General features: G+C 37.5%; 1 protein-coding gene across 5 annotated transcripts in view; it reads right to left on the bottom strand.

The window, feature by feature from the left end:
- The window catches only part of LOC127866243 (transmembrane protein 94-like), a 97,639-nt gene that overhangs the window by 18,712 nt on the left and 55,095 nt on the right, over positions 1-23,832 (bottom strand). For all 5 annotated transcript variants that reach the window (XM_052406667.1, XM_052406666.1, XM_052406665.1 and 2 more), the window contains 14 exons: positions 23,278-23,364; positions 22,710-22,823; positions 20,177-20,344; positions 18,197-18,356; positions 17,654-17,706; positions 17,287-17,352; positions 15,772-15,893; positions 14,177-14,270; positions 12,362-12,470; positions 10,505-10,607; positions 6,672-6,836; positions 5,044-5,227; positions 4,537-4,620; positions 2,579-2,724 (listed from right to left, as the gene is read on the bottom strand). In XM_052406667.1, coding sequence (XP_052262627.1) covers positions 2,579-2,724; positions 4,537-4,620; positions 5,044-5,227; positions 6,672-6,836; positions 10,505-10,607; positions 12,362-12,470; positions 14,177-14,270; positions 15,772-15,893; positions 17,287-17,352; positions 17,654-17,706; positions 18,197-18,356; positions 20,177-20,344; positions 22,710-22,823; positions 23,278-23,364 — 1,655 coding nt within the window. The remainder of the gene's footprint in view (positions 1-2,578; positions 2,725-4,536; positions 4,621-5,043; positions 5,228-6,671; positions 6,837-10,504; positions 10,608-12,361; positions 12,471-14,176; positions 14,271-15,771; positions 15,894-17,286; positions 17,353-17,653; positions 17,707-18,196; positions 18,357-20,176; positions 20,345-22,709; positions 22,824-23,277; positions 23,365-23,832) is intronic.

The raw sequence follows: 23,832 nt of genomic DNA, 5'->3' as shown, positions 1-23,832 counted from the left end.
TTATTGCAAAATGTTAAAGTTGGCACAAACCAACCAACCAACAGACCAACCAACAGACCAACAGACAGGGCAAAAACAATATGTCCCCCACTACTATAGTGAGGTACATAAAAAAAACAAGAGATGTATTCGTCAGAAACACAATGCCCCCTATTGTGCCGCTTTGAAAAAAAATAATTTTTTTTTACCTTTGACCTTAAAGGATGACCTTGACCTTGAACTGCCACCACTCAAAATGTGCAGCTTTATGAGAACGCCGCTTTGAAATATATTTTTTTTGGGCCTTTGACCTTGAACGATGACCTTGACCTTGAAGGATGACCTTGACCTTGAACTTCCACCACTCAAAATGAGCAGCTTCATGATAACGCGGCTTTGAATTATTTTCTTTTACCTTTGACCTTGAAGGATGACCTTGACCTTCCGCCACTCAAAATGTGCAGCTTCATGATAACGCCGCTTTGAATTTTGTTTTTTGACCTTTGACCTTGAAGGATGACCTTGACCTTGAAGGATGACCTTGAACTTCCACCACTAAAAATGTGCAGCTTCATGAGAACTCCGCTTTTAAATTATTTTTTTTGTGACCTGGAAGGATGACCTTGACCTTGAACTTCCACACTAAAAATGTGCAGCTTCATGAGATACACATGTATGCCAAATATCAAGTTGCTATATTCAACATTAAAAAAGTTATGGCCAATGTTAAAGCTTTCGGACGGACAGACGCCATATATTTGACATTTGACCTTGAAGGTTGACCTTGACCTTCACCTTTCACCACTCAAAATGTTCAGCTCCATGAGATACACATGCATGCCAAATATCAAGTTGCTATCTTCAATATTGAAAAAGTTATGGCCAATGTTAAAGTTTTCGGACGGACAGACGCCATAAATTTGACATTGAAGGATGACCTTGACCTTTCACCACTCAAAATGTGCAGCTCCATGAGATACACATGCATGCAAAATATCAAGTTGCTATCTTCAATATTGAAAAAGTTATGGCCAATGTTAAAGTTTTCGGACGGACAGACACCATAAATTTGACATTGAAGGATGACCTTGACCTTTCACCACTCAAAATGTGCAGCTCCATGTGATACACATGCATGCAAAATATCAAGTTGCTATCTTAAATAGTAAAAAAGTTATGGCCAATGTTAAAAGTTTTTGTTTGGACTGACGGACAGACTGACTGACATACTAACGGACAGTTCAACTGCTATATGCCACCCTACTAGGGGCATAAAAATTATTTTTTTGGGGTGGGGTGTGTGGGGTATAGTGTGAGGGTGTTGTGGTCATTTATTACATGATCTTTAAAAAAAAATGGGGGGGGGGGGAATGAGGGGGGATTCGGGGGGGGGGGATGGTTTGGGTGGAGTCTATTGTGGTATGTCAAGTAAGAGTTGTTTTGTCAAAGTATCAATAAAATCTAATCATAAATAAAGAAGTTATGGCAATTTTAGCAACATTTAATAATTTGACCTTGAGAGTCAAGGTCATTTCAAGGTCAAGGTAAAATTCAACTTGCCAGGTACAGTATCTTCATGATAGCATGAAAGTATTTGAAGTTTGAAAGCAATAGCCTTGATACTTTAGAAGTAAAGTGGATCTAAACACAAAATGTAACCATATATTCAAAGTTACTATGACAACCAGAGTTATGCAACTTGTCCTTTACTGTCCCCTTATGATAGTTTGCGAGTGTTTCAAGTATGAAAGCAATATCTATGATACTTTAGGGGTAAAGTGGACCAAAACACAAAACTTAACCAAATTTTCATGTATAAAGAGCCCATAATTCTGTCAAAATGCCTGTCAGAGTTACATAACTTTGCCTGCACAGTCCCCTTACGATAGTAAATGTTGCAAGTATGAAAGCAATAGCTTTGATACTTTAGGAAAAAAGTGGACCTAAACACAAAACTTTACCAAATTTTCAATTTTCTAAGTATAAAAAGGGCACATAATTCCGTCAAAATGCCAGTCAGAGTTACATACCTTTGCCTGCACAGTCCCCTTATGATAGTTAGTAAGTGTTACAAGTATGAAAGCAATAGCTTTGATACTTTAGGAATAAAATGGACCTAAACACAAAACTTAACCAAAATTTTCAATTTTCTAAGTATAAAAAGGGCACATAATTCTGTCAAAATGCAAGCCAGAGTTATCTTACTTTGACTGCCCAGTCTCCTCAGGATAGTAAGTAGGTGTACAAGTTTGAATGCAATAGCATTGATACTTTATGAGAAAAGTGGACCTAAACGCAAAACTTAACCGGACGTTGACGCCAAGGTGATGACAATAGCTAATAATTTTTTTTCAAAAAATAGATGAGCTAAAAAATGTGTTTTTCTTTTATATAAAAATAAAAATGTATATGTAAATGCCAATGTGATAGACAATGTTCAGATTGTACTTTATCAAATCATTATCACATACTTCAAAATATTTACCTTGAAATTGATTTTTTTACATGTAATTAAATATTTGTTGAAACAAATTTTTAGCAAGACTGAAACCATTCAAAATGTATTTCTTCCAACAATACCATCCCATCAGCCAATTACCTGGACATCTTGTTTGGCCCATCTTGCTTAACTGAGTCTGGACTGTTGACAGATTGTGCAGAGGTGGCTGACAGGTACTGCTGCTCTGAGCGCAGGCTGATGTGGCAGTTCCAGCCTGCCTCCAGGCCCATCTTCTCTGCAAACACCTGCACAACACAGAGAGAGGTTATAGGCAGCCAATGGGTATACACATGTGTGTGTGTGTTTTATTGTTAACCTGAACAACAAAGAGAGCATGTTCTTAAAGATACTACACTCTAGATGGGCATTCAAAAAAAAGTTGTGTGTTTGTTATTTTTACTTTTTGTATATATGCCTAAATGGTTTAATATAATAAACAGGTATAACAAATATTAATGAAAACCAGTAATTTTTGTATCTCACAAAGACAATTATGATGATTATGATTAAGTATAACTCTTAAAAGCGAAATTCTGTAACAAGGCAGTCCAACAGACAGCTATTTCCCTATCCAAGATTTTATTGACTTTGAAGTGGTGAACTTGATTTAGAGCCAGCATGACTAATGGATGTCTTCAGAATGATATTTATTGTTCATGAAATTTCTTAACAGGGAATAGGAATTATGAAGCATATAAAAGACAATTAAGGCTGAACTATTTACCTTCAAGCATCTCCTTAACCTTGAGCTGATGTGACTGAACATTGAAGCCAAGTTTCATAAAAACCTTTCAATACATAGAAAACATAGAAGCGACTAGAAAAAGGAGGATAAAACATTTGACCTTGTGTGGGACAGTGACCTTGACCAGCATGACTGACTCATTCCCTCTGCAAATTGTCCTAAGCACTTAAGTTTTATTACAATCCTTCAAATGATAGAGGAGATAATGAGCTGACTTGAAAAAAGTGGAATCAAACTTTTGACATGCATGGTATTTTGTCCTTGAGCTCGCATGTCTTTTGCACATGGTCTCAATGACCTAAACATTAAGGCAAGTTTCACAAAAATCCTTTCATAAATATAGGAGATATGAACCTTAAAATGTCATATAAGAGATGTGAACCTTGTGATGTCATGACTGATTCTTTTCTCCTGCATATCATCTCAATGACCTTACCATTTTGGCCCCGTTTCATAAAAATCCTACCAGGGGTTTAGGAGATATGAAACAAACACACAAATGGATGGTCAAATCTTAGACACTGAAGTATGACCTTGACCTTGAGTCCCAACCCCTCTGCACAAAGCATCCATGCCCTAACTATGTGAGGCAAATTTCATGAAATACTTCAAAGGGTATAGAAGATATGGAGTGCACACAAAGATGGAAGCTCAAATAATTTTTTTTACCTTGAAGAGTTACCTCGACCTGAAGCGCACATGACTGACATTTGCCTTCTGCGCATTATCTAAATGCCCTTTACATTTGAGGCAAGTTTCATAAACATCTCAAAAAGAGTTGAGGAGACATAAAGACACATGAGTGTAATGGCCGGACTCACATACTGATGGCCATTCAAACGGACAGACAGACAAATGAGATTCCTTAAATCCCCCACCCGCTTTGCCGAGAAGGATTAATAAGAACCGTTTCAATAGCAGTTCTACATTATCATATTAATGGTTACATAAACAAGAGCACCGCATAACGGATGCCACGCTCTGCTACCGGTGCAGTTTTGCATAAATGAAAGCTTGTCAGGATTTTTTTTTAAGGTCACATTGACCTTGACCTTTGACCTAGTGACCCAAAAATGGGGTGTGGCATGTAGAATCAAGGTGCATCTACATATGAAGTTTCAACGTAGGTGGAAGCAATTTGATTTTAGAGCCAATGTTCAAAACCTTAACAAAATGTTAAGGTTTTAGCACGACCCGATGGCACAACAAGCTGGCTATGACAATACCTCGGGTTTTCTCCAAAAGCGCTGAGCTAAAAAATGTATGATTATCTAGTGATACTTGTTTACAATAGCAAAGAATAGTAAATTACCCTGCTTCGGACTTCATTTTCTTGTGAAAAATGAACAAATCTTATACAAGCCCCTTCCAGTTTGTCAATCAGTTGAATGAAATCCTGAAATATATATCATCATTTGCATGACCCACATATATACAAATTCACCATATAATATTTTATTTACATCATTTCATCATATCTTACACTGTACATATCAATGATGCTACTATATTTACTGTAAATGTGTAAGTAGGACACTTATTCCTTAAATTTACACTAAAAACTGACCAAAAATACCCAGTTGCACCATTTCATGTTCCCATAAATTTCTTTATACAATTTGATCACTCTGTGTACAGTTTTTATTTTAAAGCTTTTTTTCAACAGTGGGGGAAAATATGGCTGGGCCCTTTTGATGGTAAATTTTACAACAAAATGGGAATTATTTTTTTACAGATAATCATCATTACCTATTGCCTATTCAATAACGTGAATTTAACACCATCTCATGAAAACCCAAAGACCCCACCGAATACTTGCCTGTCTGGCCTGGTACTGCATGGTGATCATCCCTATGAAGACCTGGTTCCGTTGCCACTGCTGGAAGCCGGTTCCCTCATCAACTGACTGAATACTGGAGTCGTCGATGAGCGAGTCAGCACTGAAAGAGTAGGGGAAGTCCCACAATCCTCGGGCATCTGATAGCAGCTCCAAGTCCTGATCTCTGTATTTAATAGAAATCAGCCAACATATCATATAAACAAAATATAATATTTCGACCAAGTTTCGAGCATATCATCCGTTTATGAGGCCTGCCAAGAACTCAAACAACATTGTGTTATCTGCAGTGTTTATTATCCCCATAAAAGACTTAATGCTCTCACCCCAGCCACCATGCTTTTCAATAGGCTGAAACCTTTTTTATACTCGCTTGAATAATCATTAGAACAAATGTTCAGAGCAAATTTCATGAAAACAAGGATAAAGTTGAGATAAGATTGGGGTTTCTATCGTGTTCTTAAGGTTTCATTAATGCAAAATAAGAAAAACTTCCCAGCCATTTTTAACAATTGACAATAATCAGTTTTAACTTGGCTGAGATATTATTAGAAAAAGATACTTTCTTTGTTAAATGCAATTTAATAGCTTAATGCAAAAGTGAAGGCTATTGCAATTAAAAATTAAAACAAACATAAACAAGACAGTTCAAGGGACACATATATCCCCAATGAGACTTTTTTTAACCTTGAAGTGGTGATCTTAATTTTGAACCAGTGTGACTTACTCATGCCATACTACAACATCATTCCAAATACTTTTAATAGTGTGGCCAAATTTGATAAAAACCATTCAATCAGAAAAAGATGTATATACCTGACAAGATATATGTCTCAAACTTTTGAGGTAGTAGTATGACCTTGTCTTGACCTGGAAAGACTGACTCATGCCTTGGTTACATGGTCTCAATGACATAAACATCTAACCAAGTTCATGAAAATCCTTCAATGGGTATAGGAGATATGGACCACAGACATAAAAAAAGACTAAATTTTAAACCCTTCAGGATAACCTTGATCCTCATGATATTTGACTGATTAATGCCATCTGAATATCATCTGGATAAACTTAAGATTGTAGCCAAGTTTCATGAAAATGCTTAAATAGGTTTAAACGTCTGACCTTAAAGTATGACCTTGACCCGAAGCCAACAAATCTGATTCATTCTTTCAGCACATCCTCTCATTAACCTCAACATTGACGCCATGTTTAACATACAAATTCAAATTATAAAGGAGATACGAAGCAGACACACAAATGAAGACTCAAACCTTTGACCTTGAAGTACACATTGACCTTCAGCCTGCGTGACTTATTCTTGCTTTCTGCACATCATTTCCATGTCACTGACATTTTAAATACAGGCATACACAAAAGTATTACATACTTACTAACAGACTGACTGACTGACAGACTGAAATTCCTAAAATTCCCCAGCCTCAAACATTTTTTGGCATGGGTTAATAATCCCCCCTACCACTTTATGGAAGAATTTAATAAATGATTGTCATGCGGACAAGTGTCCTAAAGATACAGCAAATAATTTGTACCATTCCATTCCTTTTAAATCTTTGAAATAATACATTTTACGACATGAAAAATAATCATACACAGAAGATAAGCTGCCATGGCAATTAGAATTGTGCATGTCATCAGGTACTTCGATATACATGTCGTCAAAGTATCCCACAATACCCTGTCGCACTGGACAATAGGAGAACGCTGTGCAGTAGGAACCAATACTTGTGCGATGATAGAAGTCCAGTATCTTCTTCCTGAAACAAGGATAATAAATAAAATTATAGATGCTCTTTTTTCCCCTTTGTCAACATATGGATTTATTGTGTGGAAACAAATTATTATAGAAGAGGGCCTGAAAGGCTCAAAGTCGCTCACCTGAGATAAAAAGAAATGACCTGTTCTTTGCAGCCCAAGATATCAATAGAACAAATGTTCTAACCAAGTTTCATGAAGAATGAACAACAAATGGCCCCATGGCGGAAATGTTTTTCAACAGACTGGAACCATTTTTGAACTCGTCCAAGATATTATTGGGACAAATCTTCTGACAAAGTTTCATGAAGATCCAACAATAAATGTGGCCTCTTCAGTGTTAACAAGGCAAATATTCATGACGCACAACGGAAGACAGACAATTGACAAAAGGTGATCACAAAAGTTCACCCTGAGCAAAAAATATTATGCTCATAAAGATTGTCACCATGTGTGAAGATCAGAAAGTGTCATTCAGATTGAACTAAAAATGCGACTAAAAGTATTCACAATGTTTTACTATAAACAGCTGTGGTAGTGCGGTCTCGTTCGCTTACACAAGTGAACCAGTCACGGGACGGTTACGAGTTATGTAACTTTGTGAGCACTTATGTAATACGGAAATATTTATCAAGTCTTATTAAAGAACGCTTATTTCTTACACACTTACTGGTTGTAATTCAATTAACTAAAGGCATCCAGTCAGATACGCCTGAATACACTCAAAGAATTAATCTATAAGTGAAAACCAAAGCAGCTTTAATGAAAATAACTAACTTTAGTCTAAAGAATCTATGCATCGTAAAAAATAAACAAATACAGCAAATACCTTAATGAATGTAAAAAGAAGTTCAAAATCTGTCAGAAAATCTGATATAAATATTAGTTACTGTTAGTCTAGAAGTTGCTTCAAAAATTTAGTTTATAAGTCTAACTTAATCTAAAGAACACAATTTATGGAGAGTGAAAAACTCCAGTGACTCAAATGTAAAAAATAAGAAGAATTAATTTACAAAAGTTATTTCAATCAAAAGAGTCTGTCTAATTTAGAAAATGCCAAATAACAAGGTTGCAATGGAAACAGTTTCATAGCACAGTAGTCTGCTAAATATACCAAAACACAGTAGGTTAACTTGGCTTATCAGTAAAGATCAAAGATAAGGCTCTACAGTGCATTAGTACATGTACAGTCATTTTATGACATAGGTTTATTAAATTGCATGCAAACTACTGTCTTTATGTACACCACATTTTATGAAAGAAATCCCAGGTTTATACAAGGGAGTTAACTATTAGTTAACTATTAGAAAGTATGTACAGGTTATCTTTCTTTAACATTATGGCTTATCACAACTAGACTGTTCACATGTTTTCACTATATACATATAGAGAAAACTGCCCCAACCCCTGGTGGCCATGTTTTTCCACCAATCATGACCATTTTCGAACTCTTCCAAGATATCTATAAAATTGATGTTCAGAAATTTTTTTATGATGATTAGGCAAAAAATGTGACTTCTAGAGTGTTCACAAGCTTTTTTACTATATAAATATAAGGAAAATGACCCCCCCCCCCCCTGGCGACCATGCTTTTTACTGATCCGAACCATTTTCGAACTCAACCGTCATATCCCAGAAAACACATGTTCTGACCAAATTTCATAAAGATTGGACCAAAAATGTGACTTCTAGAGTGTTCACATGTTTTCACTATATACATAAAAAGAAAACTGCCCCGTCCCCTGGCTGCCATGTTTTTTCACCGATCTGGACCATTTTTGAACTCGTCCGAGATATCAATAAAACCAATGTTTTGACCAAGTTTCATGATGATTGGGCAAAAAATGTGACTTCTAGAGTGTTCACAAGGTTTCTCTATAGCCATATAAGGAATACTTCCCCGCCCCCTGGCGGCCATGTTTTTCAAGGGACCGGAATCATTTTTGAACTCAACCAACATATCATTTAGACAAACATTTTGACAAAGTTACATGATGATTGGGCATCAAATGTGACTTCTACAGTGTTCACAAGGTTTTTCTTTTTTTTGACCTAGTAACCTAGTTTTTGACCCAGCACGACCCAGTTTTGAACTCAGTCGAGGTTTCAATGGGACATGTTCTTACCAAGTTTCATGAAGATCAGACAATAAATTTGGCCTCTGGAGTGTTCACAAGGCAAATGTTGACGACGGACGACACATGACGGACAAAAGGCGATTACAAAAGCTCACCATGAGCACGTTGTGCTCAGGTGAGCTAACAAGGGGCAATTACTCCCTGAAAATTCAATGGAGAAATATGACTTGACAGTATGCAAACGTCAAAACCTACCTGAATTTCTGTGATCTGAGACAGAAACTTTATACACATGAAAAATGTTATTATATTAATCAAAGAGCAAAAACTAAACAAGAAATGTGTTTGTCAGAAACATTATGTCCCCTTCTGCGCCGCTTTGAAGCTATATATTTGACCTTTGACCTTTAAGGATGACCTTGACCTTTTACCACTCAAAATGTGCAGCTCCATGAGATACACATGCATGCCAAATATCAAATTGCTATCTTCAATATTGCAAAAGTTACGGCAAATGTTAAAGTTTGACGCAAACACACAAACACACAAACAAACCAACAGACAGGGCAAAAACAATATGTCCCCAACTATAGTGGTGGGGGACATAAAAAGTATTGGAGGGAACAACCTGACAGTATAAGCAAGCCCACCCAATTGGGCTGCTGTGTTTGAAATGTCATAAAAAACTGTCATAAATGTCAATATTAAACGCTCAAAAGACCTGTTATTTAAAAGGGCACCAACTCCCTGCAAAATCAATAAGCGGAACAACCTCACAAAATGGGCATATTCACCCTAAAAAGAAAATTTAATCATATTTAGATTTGTGTTCCTAAGATTATTCGCGAAACAACCTGACAAGTATTCAGAATTCCACTCTATAGAAATGCTGCAGATAAAGTTTCATCAAAGAAAGAAGTGCCTAAAAGCTTGCCCAGAAACAAAAAGTGACACATTCATAATCAAAGAGCAAAAACTCCGTTAAAATCATTGGACCGGAACTAACTGACAAAGTATACCAAGTGTACATTAGTATACAAAAAAAATATGATCCATCTAGAAAATAATATAACAATCTATTTACAGATGCATCTACAGAACATTGTTAAACATACTAGGTGCACAAATGATTGCAACTATGTTTCATCCACAAAACAAAAATAGCTCTGCTGCTTACAGCCTCCAAAGACTGAAATATGACAACACTAAACAAAATCCTATAATTTAAACCACATGGGGTACTAGAGATTTGTCCCAAGCATGACTTATACCTCTGCACATATTGTAAGATATGTTTAAGAGCAAATGACTAATGAGCTAATATTTGGGCACTACAAATATACACCTTCACTTTATGGCATCAACCTATTGAAAGTTTCAATAAATTGCTTGAGAAATATGGAAGTTGTTTGCTACACAAATTTATAACTTTCATTGGGACAGACTGACCAATGGTCAAACCAACTGTCAATGACTCCAATATATTACCTGTCAATTTCTGTTTTCAGGGGCATAATAATGCAGACACTCTTATAGTGGGTGAGGGCATAACATCAGTGGACAAGCTTCCTGCACATGAGTTTGAGCCCTACCTGTCACTCTGTGTGAGAGGTCGCAGGTCCTCCCCATCCCAGTAGTCTGTGCAGGAGGCCAGCAGGATGTCAGCCGTACCCTGGGACAGCAGCTGACGGGCGCCTGGACAGCACACAGGTAGCCAGTGAGTGAAGGGACATGATAGTAACACATTCAGCACACAGGTAGCCAGTGAGTGAAGGGACATGATAGTAACACATTCAGCACACAGGTAGCCAGTGAGTGAAGGGACATGATAGTAACACATTCAGCACACAGGTAGCCAGTTAGTAAAGGGACATGATAGTAACACATTCAGCACACAGGTAGCCAGTGAGTGAAGGGACATGATAGTAACACATTCAGCACACAGGTAGCCAGTGAGTGAAGGGACATGATAGTAACACATTCAGCACACAGGTAGCCAGTGAGTGAAGGGACATGATAGTAACACATTCAGCACACAGGTAGCCAGTGAGTGAAGGGACATGATAGTAACACATTCAGCACACAGGTAGCCAGTGAGTGAAGGGACATGATAGTAACACATTCAGCACACAGGTAGCCAGTGAGTGAAGGGACATGATAGTAACACATTCAGCACACAGGTAGCCAGTGAGTGAAGGGACATGATAGTAACACATTCAGCACACAGGTAGCCAGTGAGTGAAGGGACATGATAGTAACACATTCAGCACACAGGTAGCCAGTGAGTGAAGGGACATGATAGTAACACATTCAGCACACAGGTAGCCAGTGAGTGAAGGGACATGATAGTAACACATTCAGCACACATGTAGCCAGTGAGTGAAGGGACATGATAGTAACACATTCAGCACACAGGTAGCCAGTGAGTGAAGGGATAGTAACACATTCAGCACACAGGTAGCCAGTGAGTGAAGGGACACGATAGTAACACATTCAGCACACATGTAGCCAGTGAGTGAAGGGACATGATAGTAACACATTCAGCACACAGGTAGCCAGTAAGTGAAGGGACATGATAGTAACACATTCAGCACACAGGTAGCCAGTGAGTGAAGGGACATGATAGTAACACATTCAGCACACAGGTAGCCAGTGAGTGAAGAGACATGATAGTAACACATTCAGCACACAGGTAGCCAGTGAGTGAAGGGACATGATAGTAACACATTCAGCACACAGGTAGCCAGTGAGTGAAGGGACATGATAGTAACACATTCAGCACACAGGTAGCCAGTGAGTGAAGGGACATGATAGTAACACATTCAGCACACAGGTAGCCAGTGAGTGAAGGGACATGATAGTAACACATTCAGAACACAGGTGGCCAGTGAGTGAAGGGACATGATAGTAACACATTCAGCACACAGGTAGCCAGTGAGTGAAGGGACATGATAGTAACACATTCAGCACACAGGTAGCCAGTGAGTGAAGGGACATGATAGTAACACATTCAGAACACAGGTGGCCAGTGAGTGAAGGGACATGATAGTAACACATTCAGCACACAGGTAGCCAGTGAGTGAAGGGACATGATAGTAACACATTCAGCACACAGGTAGCAAGTGAGTGAAGGGACATGATAGTAACACATTCAGGAGGTAGCTTATATTTACTCATTCATGCTTAAACAGGTACTTACAACATTCTGGAATTCATAGCTACTTACACCAACCAGCAGGTAAAAAGAAACAACTAACAAAATGAAGCATAAGTTAAATGCACCAAACATTGACCAAAAATACTTTATTTACCTTACTTTGTTTGCAAGACTAAGATACCTTTTAAAGTGAAGTACATCTAGAAACATAGTTCTTTACACAAAGGAATAATAAACACACATAATATGAAAAATGTTACATTCAGGCATTCTGTGTGACATTGTACCATACCTGTGAATTTTTCCTTTAAAATCACTGACACCATGTTGGGCATAGGAATCTTATGGCGGATGAAAGACTTGGCCCGCTGAACCCGCTCCTTTGTTGTCATTTCTGCTGACTAAACAAAAGATTGGAAACTATCTAAACACATTTAACATCCATAAAATCAAATGTAATAAATAATTATTTTTGCTAAACTGTTAATACTTATATTTATATATTTCATATTATAAGTATGCCATTTGTAAAGTTGGGAAATAATTATGCAATAATGGAGACAAAAAGAAAGGTCAGTGTCCTTGTAATAACAGGTATTTCTTATTTATGACAGCAATAAAACAATCATTGCAAAATAAAGCAATTTTGATTGTGATTTTTACTTTCAATCATTGTTGCTAAAATCATAATCCCATGATTGAAGCCAAGCTAATTCTGTATATTACTGCTCAGTGACCATACAAGTACAAGTGATTGTAGTGTTTTTTCCAGGAGGGCAAAGGGGCATGGCGTATTCCTTTCAAAAAGGGCATTTTAACGTGCAGTTTTGGCAAAAAAAGGGCAAAAACGTTCCGTGAATACCTGCTTTTCGGAGAAACATTTAATCAGAGGCAGGTGTGCAATTTTTTTTTATAAACACACAGATTTAATGGTAATAGATGTATTTAACTTACTTTAATTAATATTATTTAATATATATACCTTGCAAGTTCCATGCTGTTTCAAACTTTCAGTAAACTGTACAGCACGACAAACATAATAAAGCAATATATGCATATGAATCTGATTATAAACAGATCCACTAACATATAAGTGAAACCATGTTTGTCTTATCCCGTTTTCTAATGATAATATTGTCAGATTTTTAACTTTGCAAGTAAACTGAAGCTAACGATTTGCAAACACTCGTTTCTGTGGCAATCATCTACTGAGTAGATTACTAATAAGTATGTTGTTGGTATCGAACACGTTTTGTGCATCGTTGATTATCATAGGCATTTCATTAATCCCGTCTAAATGTATGATCTCCATTGTTAACTCGATCGTTATATGCCATTTTTGCCGATAGGCACAATTAATTTTTTGTATAGTCCTCCATCTTGTAAAGTTGTTAAAATGATGTAAGCGACAGTTGTGCATAGCAACGTAAATTCGTATATGTCCGTCTTATTCCTGATTTGCTTTTTGTTTAATTAGTATACGTTACAGTTCTTGTTTCAATAACTAATTATCTTAAAGACGATAACAATCAAGATAAAACTTTTTTTAAAAATATATTTTGCCTAAAAATAAATGTTATGATATAACTGAATAATGCATGAAATATATAATTTTAACGAGGATAACATCGACGTTTTCATTACAAGTCTCCGGATTAACTGTCAAAGATTTTATTGTGGAGGAGTACACATTACGGGGTGTGTGTGCTTGTTACAGCAAAGCCACTGACATTATCGATTGATATTGACACGGGGTTATTCACGCATGACTAATTCACAACCGCGGGAATCTTCGCTGCCTTAAGGCCATACTCAGATACATTCGGCTTAGAAGCATGGTCAAGCGGCGATAAAGATGTTATTAATAAGGGCGCATGGCAGCTTTTAAGAGGACAGAAAACAGTGGATGCTCATGAAAGCGCAGGGCTGCGGCCCTTGGAAAGGGCAGCGTGGCGCTAAATGGCTTTGAAAGGGGCAGCGTGGCACGGCAAAAAAAGGGCATGGCGCCGCGCCACGCTAAAACGGCCTGGAAAAAACACTAGATTGGAGAACATTTTCAGCAATAAGCACACGGCTATTAGAACAATCAAGCTTCTTTTCAACCTACAACTTGCTGGAACATTCCTAGAGTTTTCTCCACTGTAAATATTTCCAGGGCTTTCTCTGAGAAACCAATCTCCCTTGCCAGGGGACACAGACATCTGAAAACACAGACTAGGGCATATAATGTGGGGTCAAATGGGTTGAATGGAGTTTTCACTGTTTTTACTTATATTCTTCATAGAGCAGTGGTAAGTTAACCTACTTTCTTTTTTCCTGGATAAGCTTCTTCACCAGTACTAAGAGCACATACTTTTGCCAGCGAATTACTAAGAGCACATACTTCTGCCAACGCTCTACTAAGAGCACATACTTCTGCCAGCGCTCTTCTAAGAGCACATACTTTTGCCAGCGAAATACTAAGAGCACATACTTCTTCCAGCACTCTACTAAGAGCACATTCTTCTGCCAGCCCTTAACTAAGAGCACATACTTTTGCCAGCGCTCTACTATGAGCACATACTTCTGCCAGCGCTCTACTAAGAGCACCTACCGGTACTTCTGCCAGCCCTCTAGTAAGAGCACATACTTCTGCCAGCGCTCTAGTAAGAGCACAACCTTCTGCCGGCACTCTACTAAGAGCACATACTTCTGCTTGCGCTCTACTAAGAGCACATACTTCTGCCAGGGCTCTACTAAGAGCACAAACTGCTACCAGCGCTCTACTTAGAGGACATACTGCTGCCAGTGCTCTACTAAGAGCACATACTGCTGCCAGGGCTCTACTAAGAGCACATACTTCTGCCAGCACTCTACTAAGCACTCTACTAAGAGCACATAATTCTGCCAGTGCTCTACTAAGAGCACATACTTCTGTCAGTTCTCTACTAAGAGCACATTTTTCTGCCAGTGCTCTACTAAGAGCACATTCTTCTGCCAGTGCTCTACTAAGAGCACATGCTTCTGCCAGCGCTCTACTAAGTTGGGTATATGGTTCACAGTAGATCTAATTTACTGACGGAAACCCCTGGGTTCTTGTTCCACAAAATATTGTACTAAGCCATGCACACACAGATTAAACAAGCAAATTCGTTGAATTGATATCCCCCGCTAATATGCTTCTGGACACAAAATTGTTATATTAGACACTAAAAAAGCATTTTTCCAAGATACAAAGGGCCATAACTCTGTTATTATCAGATGGTGTACAATGCCAATTGGCGTGCATCATCCTATTATCCATATATATACTCATACCAAGTTTCAATGAAATCCGCCAAAGCACTTGCAAGATATGGCTCCGGACGGACGGAAAGACGGACGGACGGAAGGACGGGCGGACAACGCCAAAACAATATCCCTCCGCCTATTGCGGGGGATAATAACCACAATGTAAAGGAATATATGCTGAATAAGTCTGATTCAAGAAGGGTTAGACAAATAAACAGTAATTATTTTAAATTGCACGGTTGGACAACTTTTTTTCTCTCTACAATCACAGGGCTCCAAATAGCACAATGTTTGTCTACACTAAAGTTTAGCATTCTGCATTGAAATTACTACATTGAGGTATCTTAATGGAAATTTCTCACGCCAAATGGTGTTAGCAATTGCTTCTTGATAAATAACAGATCACGTCTTTTGGATACAAGAGCTCTATACCTTCTGTTGACGACTGCGACTGTCTCCTCATTCTGCAGCCCAGCACAGGCCACATGGTCTGCAAATTGGCTGTACCAGTCTGCAGTTTGCAGGTTACAAGTGTTTGCAAGTATTGTCAGACCCTGAATAGAAAATAACTGTTGTAGTATTTCAACAATACATCATAGTTACGGTCTATTTTAAAGTGTATTTATAACATTGTATATTCAATATGGTGTTGAGATGATTGTAAACATGTTTTTGTAAGGTCCCATAAAAAGAAGTAATATTTTCTGCTGTTTTATATTCTAACAGACATCTTTAGTGATCTGAATGTTCAATAACACTGATAATTAGGATTGTGTTATATAAAAAATCTTTGCTTCAAATTGTGAAACTATACTGCAGCTGTTTTTGCTATCTTTCATTAGTAAAAGTGAGCGCTAACAACATATTTTTGGAAACAGACAAATCCATCACCACCACCATTCTGTGAGTCAGATAAAAAAGACTTGATTATACACACACTAAATGTTACAAATAACAAAGAACTATTATTTTGGCAAAATTTGTTGCAGCTTAAGATCCTTCCTTGAAGATCAACAAATCAAGATCACTCAGCTGTACAAATTTGAGCATAATCAATCAAGCACAGAATGGAGCAGTTGTAATTACACAATTTGGGATTTTATATGCTGTAGTGGAACAAGAGATGTGTTTGTCAGACACACAATGCCGCCTACTGCGCCACTTTAATTTTATTTTTTTTACCTTTGACCTTTCACCACTCAAAATGTGCAGCTCCATGAGATACACATGCATGCCAAATATCAAGTTGCTATCTTCCATATTGCAAAGTTATGGCCAATGTTAAAGTTTGGGACGGACACACAGACTGACAGATGGGCTGACTGACAGTTCAACTGCTATATGCCACCCTACAATGGGTCATAACTCTGCCAATACTGGTCTAAGCAAAACTCCTCTCTGTACAAACATCTTACATTAAGACCATTCAGTTGTGAAAGAGTTAGCAAAGTTTGCCAAGCAATTTAGGAGGAATAGTGTTACAACAGTATTTGTTCAAGTGGCAAAACTGACAAAGGGACATACAAACAAAACTGGATGCATCAAAAGTCCTTTTTCAACAATCATTTACTCATTAAAGCAATTCAGATGTAACATTTTGAGCAAAAGCTGTCAAAAAGCAAAATTTAGGGGTCATTGTTCAAAGTGGAAAAGAGAAAAGGGACATAATTTTGCCAAAGCTGGTTAGAGCCTTAATTCCATACTTTTCATCTGCATATTAAGTTCACTCTGCTGTGAAAGTTTGAGCGAGACCTACCAAGTAGATTTAGAGGAGATACAAACAACATGCGTCAAGATGTAATTGCTTTATCATGTATAATCGAACACAAAAATGCAATGGTTAATGCCCCCTACTTTGTGAGGTATGAACATTTCTTTTCTAGTATACAAAAGAGATCAATCTATGGGGGTGATCTTACCGAGATCAATCTATGAGGGTGATCTTACCAGTGGTTTCAAAGAGTTCAAATGTTGTGTCCAACCAGGATCATCAAATCTCACTGTAAATGAGTTCTGAAAACAATGGTCCATGTTTAATAATGTTTACTTCCAATTAAAAACAACACATTGGGTTGCTGATGTTTATAATGAGTAAATAATTTTGGAACAGAACTGCAACAATTTGTTGATAAGTTAATAGTAATTTTTCCAAAAACACACATAATTTGGACACAAGCAATACGAGTTGTTTAATATTTAAAATTGTTATTTTATGCCACTTAGTATTTTTACATTTTAAGAAAAGTACTCCTTCACAATGAGAGAAACTCATGTTTATGTCGCTCATAATAAAAACCAACTGCATCTTCAAGACCTTGGGATCTGATGTGACATCTAGAACCTCCATGCAGGACGACTTTCCATGGGCTGAAAGATGAAAATCTCACCTGCAATTTTTATCTGATATAAATATTATTTTTTATTAATTAACCAAAATATGTATAGATCATTAAGGACATTTTAAATAAATAAAATATCTGTAAAGTTATGCCACAATTCGGAACAGTTAATAACTTAACTCAAACTCCAAGGTCACCGTGGTGTAATGGATATGGTGTCCGCCTTGCGACCGGGAGGTCACGGGTTTGATCCCCACGGTGGAAGCGTTCTTTAGATCTCCCCCATAGACACTCAAGTACTGGTTCTAGGCCCAGGAAACGGACTCGAGAGCGTTTATATAAGCCTAAGGCTTTCGACGCAATCGAGCTAAAATAAATAGGTTTAAACTAAACAGAGTTCCGAGATAATGTTATAATCTTTGGCTGCTTGTTAGCAGTACATAAAAGTACATAAATGCAGCTATAACCAATTGACACATAAACACCTGACACACAAGTTTTCAAACTAAACAAATCACCAGATTCTGTATATTTCTGCTTGTCCCCCTGGTCATTGTGTATCCCTGTGTTGCTGCCACTGATGGCCCCTTCCTTCCGGCCCCACCGCAGGAAGAACACTTTCTCAGGGGTTGGGTTGGGGTAAGATATGACGCCTTTCTTATCCACACAGCACAGGGACTGAAATATGGGCACAAAGGAAAAATTGGCAACAGTGAAATATCAACTTTAAGAAATTTGGGCATGAATAAGATATGAGTATCAATGAAATTCAATGAAGTAAGGGTATCAATAAAGTATGAACATTAAAAGAGATAAAAACAAAAGGGAAATATAGAAAAAAACAAGAGCTGTCACCATAGGATGACTTATGCCCCCTATAAACGCTTGATAGAAGTTATGAGCTTTTTTCGAAACCTAAACGCAGATTTCGAAACCTAAACGCGGGCCCTAAGTTCAAGATCAAGGTCACAGGGGTCAAAATGTGTGTGCGTATGGAAAGGCCTTGTCCATATAAACATTGCATGCCAAGTATGAAATTGCTATCTGAAGCGACATAGAAGTTATGAGCATTTTTCGAAACCTTCACGCAAAGTGTGACAGACAGACGGACAGTCCGATCACTATATGCCCTCCTTTGGGGGCATAATAAAAATATGAACACAATGCCTAATCTTTGTTAAATTTTACGATGTTAAACTAAGGACAGTGATACACAACAAAGTGTGGAATTCAATTGGATATTAACTCAGAAGCAAAGTGAAAATAGCTTTGTGCAAAAAGCATCAAACCAGAACAGCCTGCAAGTAACTCGCAGCTGTTCAGGTTTCATGCTGTTTGCTGAAAAGCAGTATCTAAAGGTTGGAAATGAAGCCTTAAAAATCTAGTAAGAAAAGTGTTTAATTAATTTAACTTTCTGAGGGACTAAAAATGGGTCAAAATATGTATCTAAGCAGTGTTCATTCTGGGCAGCGCCATTGCTTTATTCCCGCATCAAAATATTAATGGGCGCATTCTAAAGAATATCAGTGGGCCAGTCGGGCGCATACATAATATAATTGGCGCATTAAAAATTATATGAGTGGGAGATTTAATTATAAAAACCAAAGCGACGAAATCGTATTGCAAATTCTAAACACTTGTCTGCTAAGTCAAAATGTTGATGGAAAATAACCAATGCTTGGCTTCCGCGGGCGCACTGTGTTGAATCCTGCACTTCCATTGGTTGATAGATGTCACATGTCAGCAAACTGTGTAAACGTCATCAGAAAGTGTTGAAAACCTTTGTCAACATATTTTGTTGCGATTTTCAAACGTTTTTAATAAATAATAAAGTGCTTAAACTTGTCAAAGCGTAAAGCAGAAAAGGAGAGCAGCAAGGGACGAACTCTCATACATTTTTTAAAAACAAAAAACCAAGGGAATGTGAAAGGGCTTCTGATTAGGAAGGTGGCAAAACAGCAGATGCTTTGGCCGAAGCGAGTATGCCTACATCGTCTGCTGGTTCAAGCGAACAAATGAAACCTTCAGAAAATGTAGATGATAATAAATTCCAGAAAGGTTGGCTGGAGAAATTTACATGGTTGTCGTACGATGACACAAATAATTCAATGTTTTGTGACATTTGTAAAAAGCATAGTAAAAGTAACATGTTTGTTAACTGCTGTTCGAATTTTCGGACAAGTACTCTGAATAGACATGCAGCTGGTAGTGATCAAAAATCCTGCAATCAGGTGGCCCCTACAAAATCTTTAAATGGCCCACTAAATTTATGGCTGATGGGCCATTGGCCCACCAGCAATCCGGCCCAGAATGAACACTGTCTAAGTGGTAAAGCATTGGCCCACCAGCAATCTGGCCCAGAATGAACACTGTCTAAGTGGTAAAGCATTGGCCCACCAGCAATCTGGCCCAGAATGAACACTGTCTAAGTGGTCAAGGGTTAAAAGCATTCTATTTCTGAGGTGAAGACTATGAGTAGATTAGGAAGCTCAACCTACTGTAACAGAACCAAGAACATGTGTTATGTTAATCTTCCTTGTGACTACACTGACACGACCCAACAGGATGTTCTTAAACCAGTCCAGCACGTGTGTCCAAGGGAGATCAATGCGTGCCTCATCAGCCGATATGGAGCTGTCCGTGTTGAAACTGTCTTCACCCAGTGGCTGAAACACACATTAAGGACAGACTTTTATTAATGAATGTATGAACACCCCAAATGCGTTTAATTCTATGGTGACAAAAGCATGCTTGAAGAATCTTAAATGAATATTTATATATTGGAAACTATGTATAGGAGGAGCATTTTGATATTATTAACCAACATTCTTGCAAGTTTTGTTGTGTCCTGAAATCAGTTGTTCCAGAAAGAAAGAACAACAAGAGATGTGTTCGTCAGAAACACAATGCCCCCTATTGCACCCCTTTGAATTTTTTAAATATTTTTTTGACCTTTGACCTTGAAGGATGACGAACTTCCACCACTCAAAATGTGCAGCTTCATGAGTATGCTGCTTGAATTTTTTTATTTTTTTTTTTTACCTTTAACTTTGAAGGATGACCTTGACCTTGAACTTCCACCACTCAAAATGTGCAGCTTCATGAGAACGCCGCTTTGAATTATATTTTTTTACCTTTGACCTTGAAGGATGACCTTGACCTTGAACTTCCACCACTCAAAATGTGCAGCTTCATGAGAAACACATGCATGCCAAATATCAAGTTGCTATCTTCAATATTTAAAAAGTTATGGCCAATGTTAAAGTTTTCGGACGGACAGACGCCATATATTTGACATTTGACCTTGAAAGATGACCTTGACCTTCACCTTCCACCACTCAAAATGTTCAGCTCCATGAGATACACATGCATGCCAAATATCAATTTTCTATCTTCAATAGTGCAAAAGTTATGACCAATGTTAAAGTTTTTGGACGGACAGACAGACGCCATATATTAGACATTTGACCTTGAAGGATGACCTTGACCTTCACCTTTCACCACTCAAAATGTGCAGCTCCGTGAGATGCACATGCATGCCAAAAATCAAGTTGCTATCTTCAATATTGAAAAAGTTATGGCCTAAGTTAAAGTTTTCGGACGGACAGACACCATATATTTGACATTTGACCTTGAAGGATGACCTTCACCTTCACCTTTCACCACTCAAAATGTTCAGCTCCATGAGATACACATGCGTGCCAAATATCAAGTTGCTATCTTCAATAGTGACAAAGTTATGGCCAATTTTAAAGTTTTTGGACGGACAGACGCCATATATAAGACATTTGACCTTGAAGGGTGACCTTGACCTTCACCTTTCACCACTCAAATTGTGCAGCTCCGTGAGATGCACAAACATGCCAAATATCAAGTTGCTATCTTCAATATTGAAAAAGTCGGACGGACTGACATACACACATACTGACACACTGACGGACAGTTCAACTGCTATATGCCACCCTACCGGGAGCATAAAAAACATTTACTGTAACATAATGTCTAAAACACCTTTTCCAAGTGTGTAGAGCAATTCAGAATAAAAAAGGATGTAGTCATTTTTTATGACCAATTAGGTATGAACAACAAATATTTCCCTGTCGTCAACTGTAAATTTGCACATATTGTTTTCTTATTAAGCATTCTGGTGGTGACGTTGGTTTACTCCTTTCTTAAGCGCAAATGATAAAATAAACATAATTAATTGCAAAACAAACAATAATTTGTTGGTAAAAAGGCTTAAAAAAAACACCAGCTATTTTTTTAAGGATAATTTTGACATCCTAAAACTAACAGAAATCCTTTAAATAAAGGTAGAGTAGAAAGAGCAACACATCAACACAAGAGCATCTTTACTGCGCCTCTAACAGATCAAAATATATATAAACAAGATATGTGTTTGTCAGAAACACTATGTCCCCTTCTGCGCCGCTTTGAAGCTATTTATTTGACCTTTGACCTTGAAGGATGACCTTGACCTTTCACCGCTCAAAATGTGCAGCTCCATGAGATACACATGCATGCCAAATATGAAGTTGCTATCTTCAATATTGCCAAAGTTATAGCAAAATGTTAAAGTTGGGGCAAACAAACATACCAACCAACAGACAGGGCAAAAACAATATGTCCCCCACTATAGTGGGTGGGGGACATAAAAATAACAAAGGAATGTAATAAACATATATATCACCCTCCTTATCTTTGCCAATAATGCTCCAAAAAGCTATCAACTATTATAGTATTCAAAAATTGTATGACTCGATTTGTTGAGGCAAACAAAGACTCTTAATCTACCGTTGTTATCTTGTGATATTACAAATGTATATGATTTTATATTTTACAACGTAAATTTACTTGGTATCCACATTTTCAAAGCTGTACTAAAAGAGATAATTGAAAAGTGGTGGAACTAGATTTCTGACAAATCCCTATCTATGAAAAATAATACAGAATGCATGCTTCTCTCATTGATAAATCTTTCAATACATTCAACAGTTTTTCCAACAAGATAGAACACAATTGTATACAGACCTGTGAGCTTTTCTCTTCTTCAAATGCAGCAAACACTCTTGCTTGACCATAGAAATTGATCAGAAGGTACATCAGCGGAATTATCAATGGAACTAGGGGGATAACTGCCTGAACCTAGAATAATGAATTGGTGAGTATTTAATTATTTTATTAATACAATAGTGAATATACAGCTTACTTATTTAAAATTCTACTCCCTGATTTTTCAGAATAACATAAACTGGTTAGAAAGTATGTTCAAAATGCAGCAATGTTGGCTTATTTACCCTTGTTCTCAAATTCAATTTCTTTTCAGCACATTTTAACATTTTATTTTTAACAAATTATTAAAAACCTACTGTATTTCATTTTTGTGTGATTGATTTAAGCATTATTATAATTATCTCCAACTAATCTGTAACTCACATGGCCTTTGTGGTCAAAACCGCCTTAAGGATACTATGCTGCTTTTATGATATTTTCTGCCATTATGGAGTTCATTTTTTATTTATTAAAAAATCTCTTTTCAATCAATATATGGTATATCTGCCAACTTATGTAAACTATACCAATGGAGTGTAGTACAGACCTGCAGTGTGATGACCATGTCTGTCCAGTGTCCCACATGACCCTGCATGTAGTTGTACCGCAGCACGTTTACCAACAGCATCAAAGCCTGAAAAGCGATCCAATAGGCATGGGCGTAAAGTGTCATCCCAAATTAGCCTGTGCAGACCAGATTTTGGATTAGAAAAGACTTCCTTTAAGCAAAAAAAAGATAAAAGCAGAAAGAGTTATCCTTGATAAGCCTGTGCGGAAATCAAGGCCTATCTGGGACAACACTTTACACACACATGCATTATGCCATCTGGGACAACACTTTACACACACATGCATTATGCCATCTGGGACAACACTTTACATACACATGCATTATGCCATCTGGGACAACACTTTACACACACATGCATTATGCCACGTTATCTGGGACAACACTTTACACACACATGCATTATGCCACGTTATCTGGGACAACACTTTACATACACATGCATTATGCCATCTGGGACAACACTTTACACACACATGCATTATGCCACGTTATCTGGGACAACACTTTACATACACATGCATTATGCCATCT

This window comes from Dreissena polymorpha, chromosome 2 (assembly GCF_020536995.1).
Source record: "Dreissena polymorpha isolate Duluth1 chromosome 2, UMN_Dpol_1.0, whole genome shotgun sequence".
In the NCBI taxonomy this organism is placed as follows: Eukaryota; Metazoa; Mollusca; class Bivalvia; order Myida; family Dreissenidae; genus Dreissena; species Dreissena polymorpha.
This window is presented reverse-complemented; position numbering and strand designations above follow the sequence as displayed.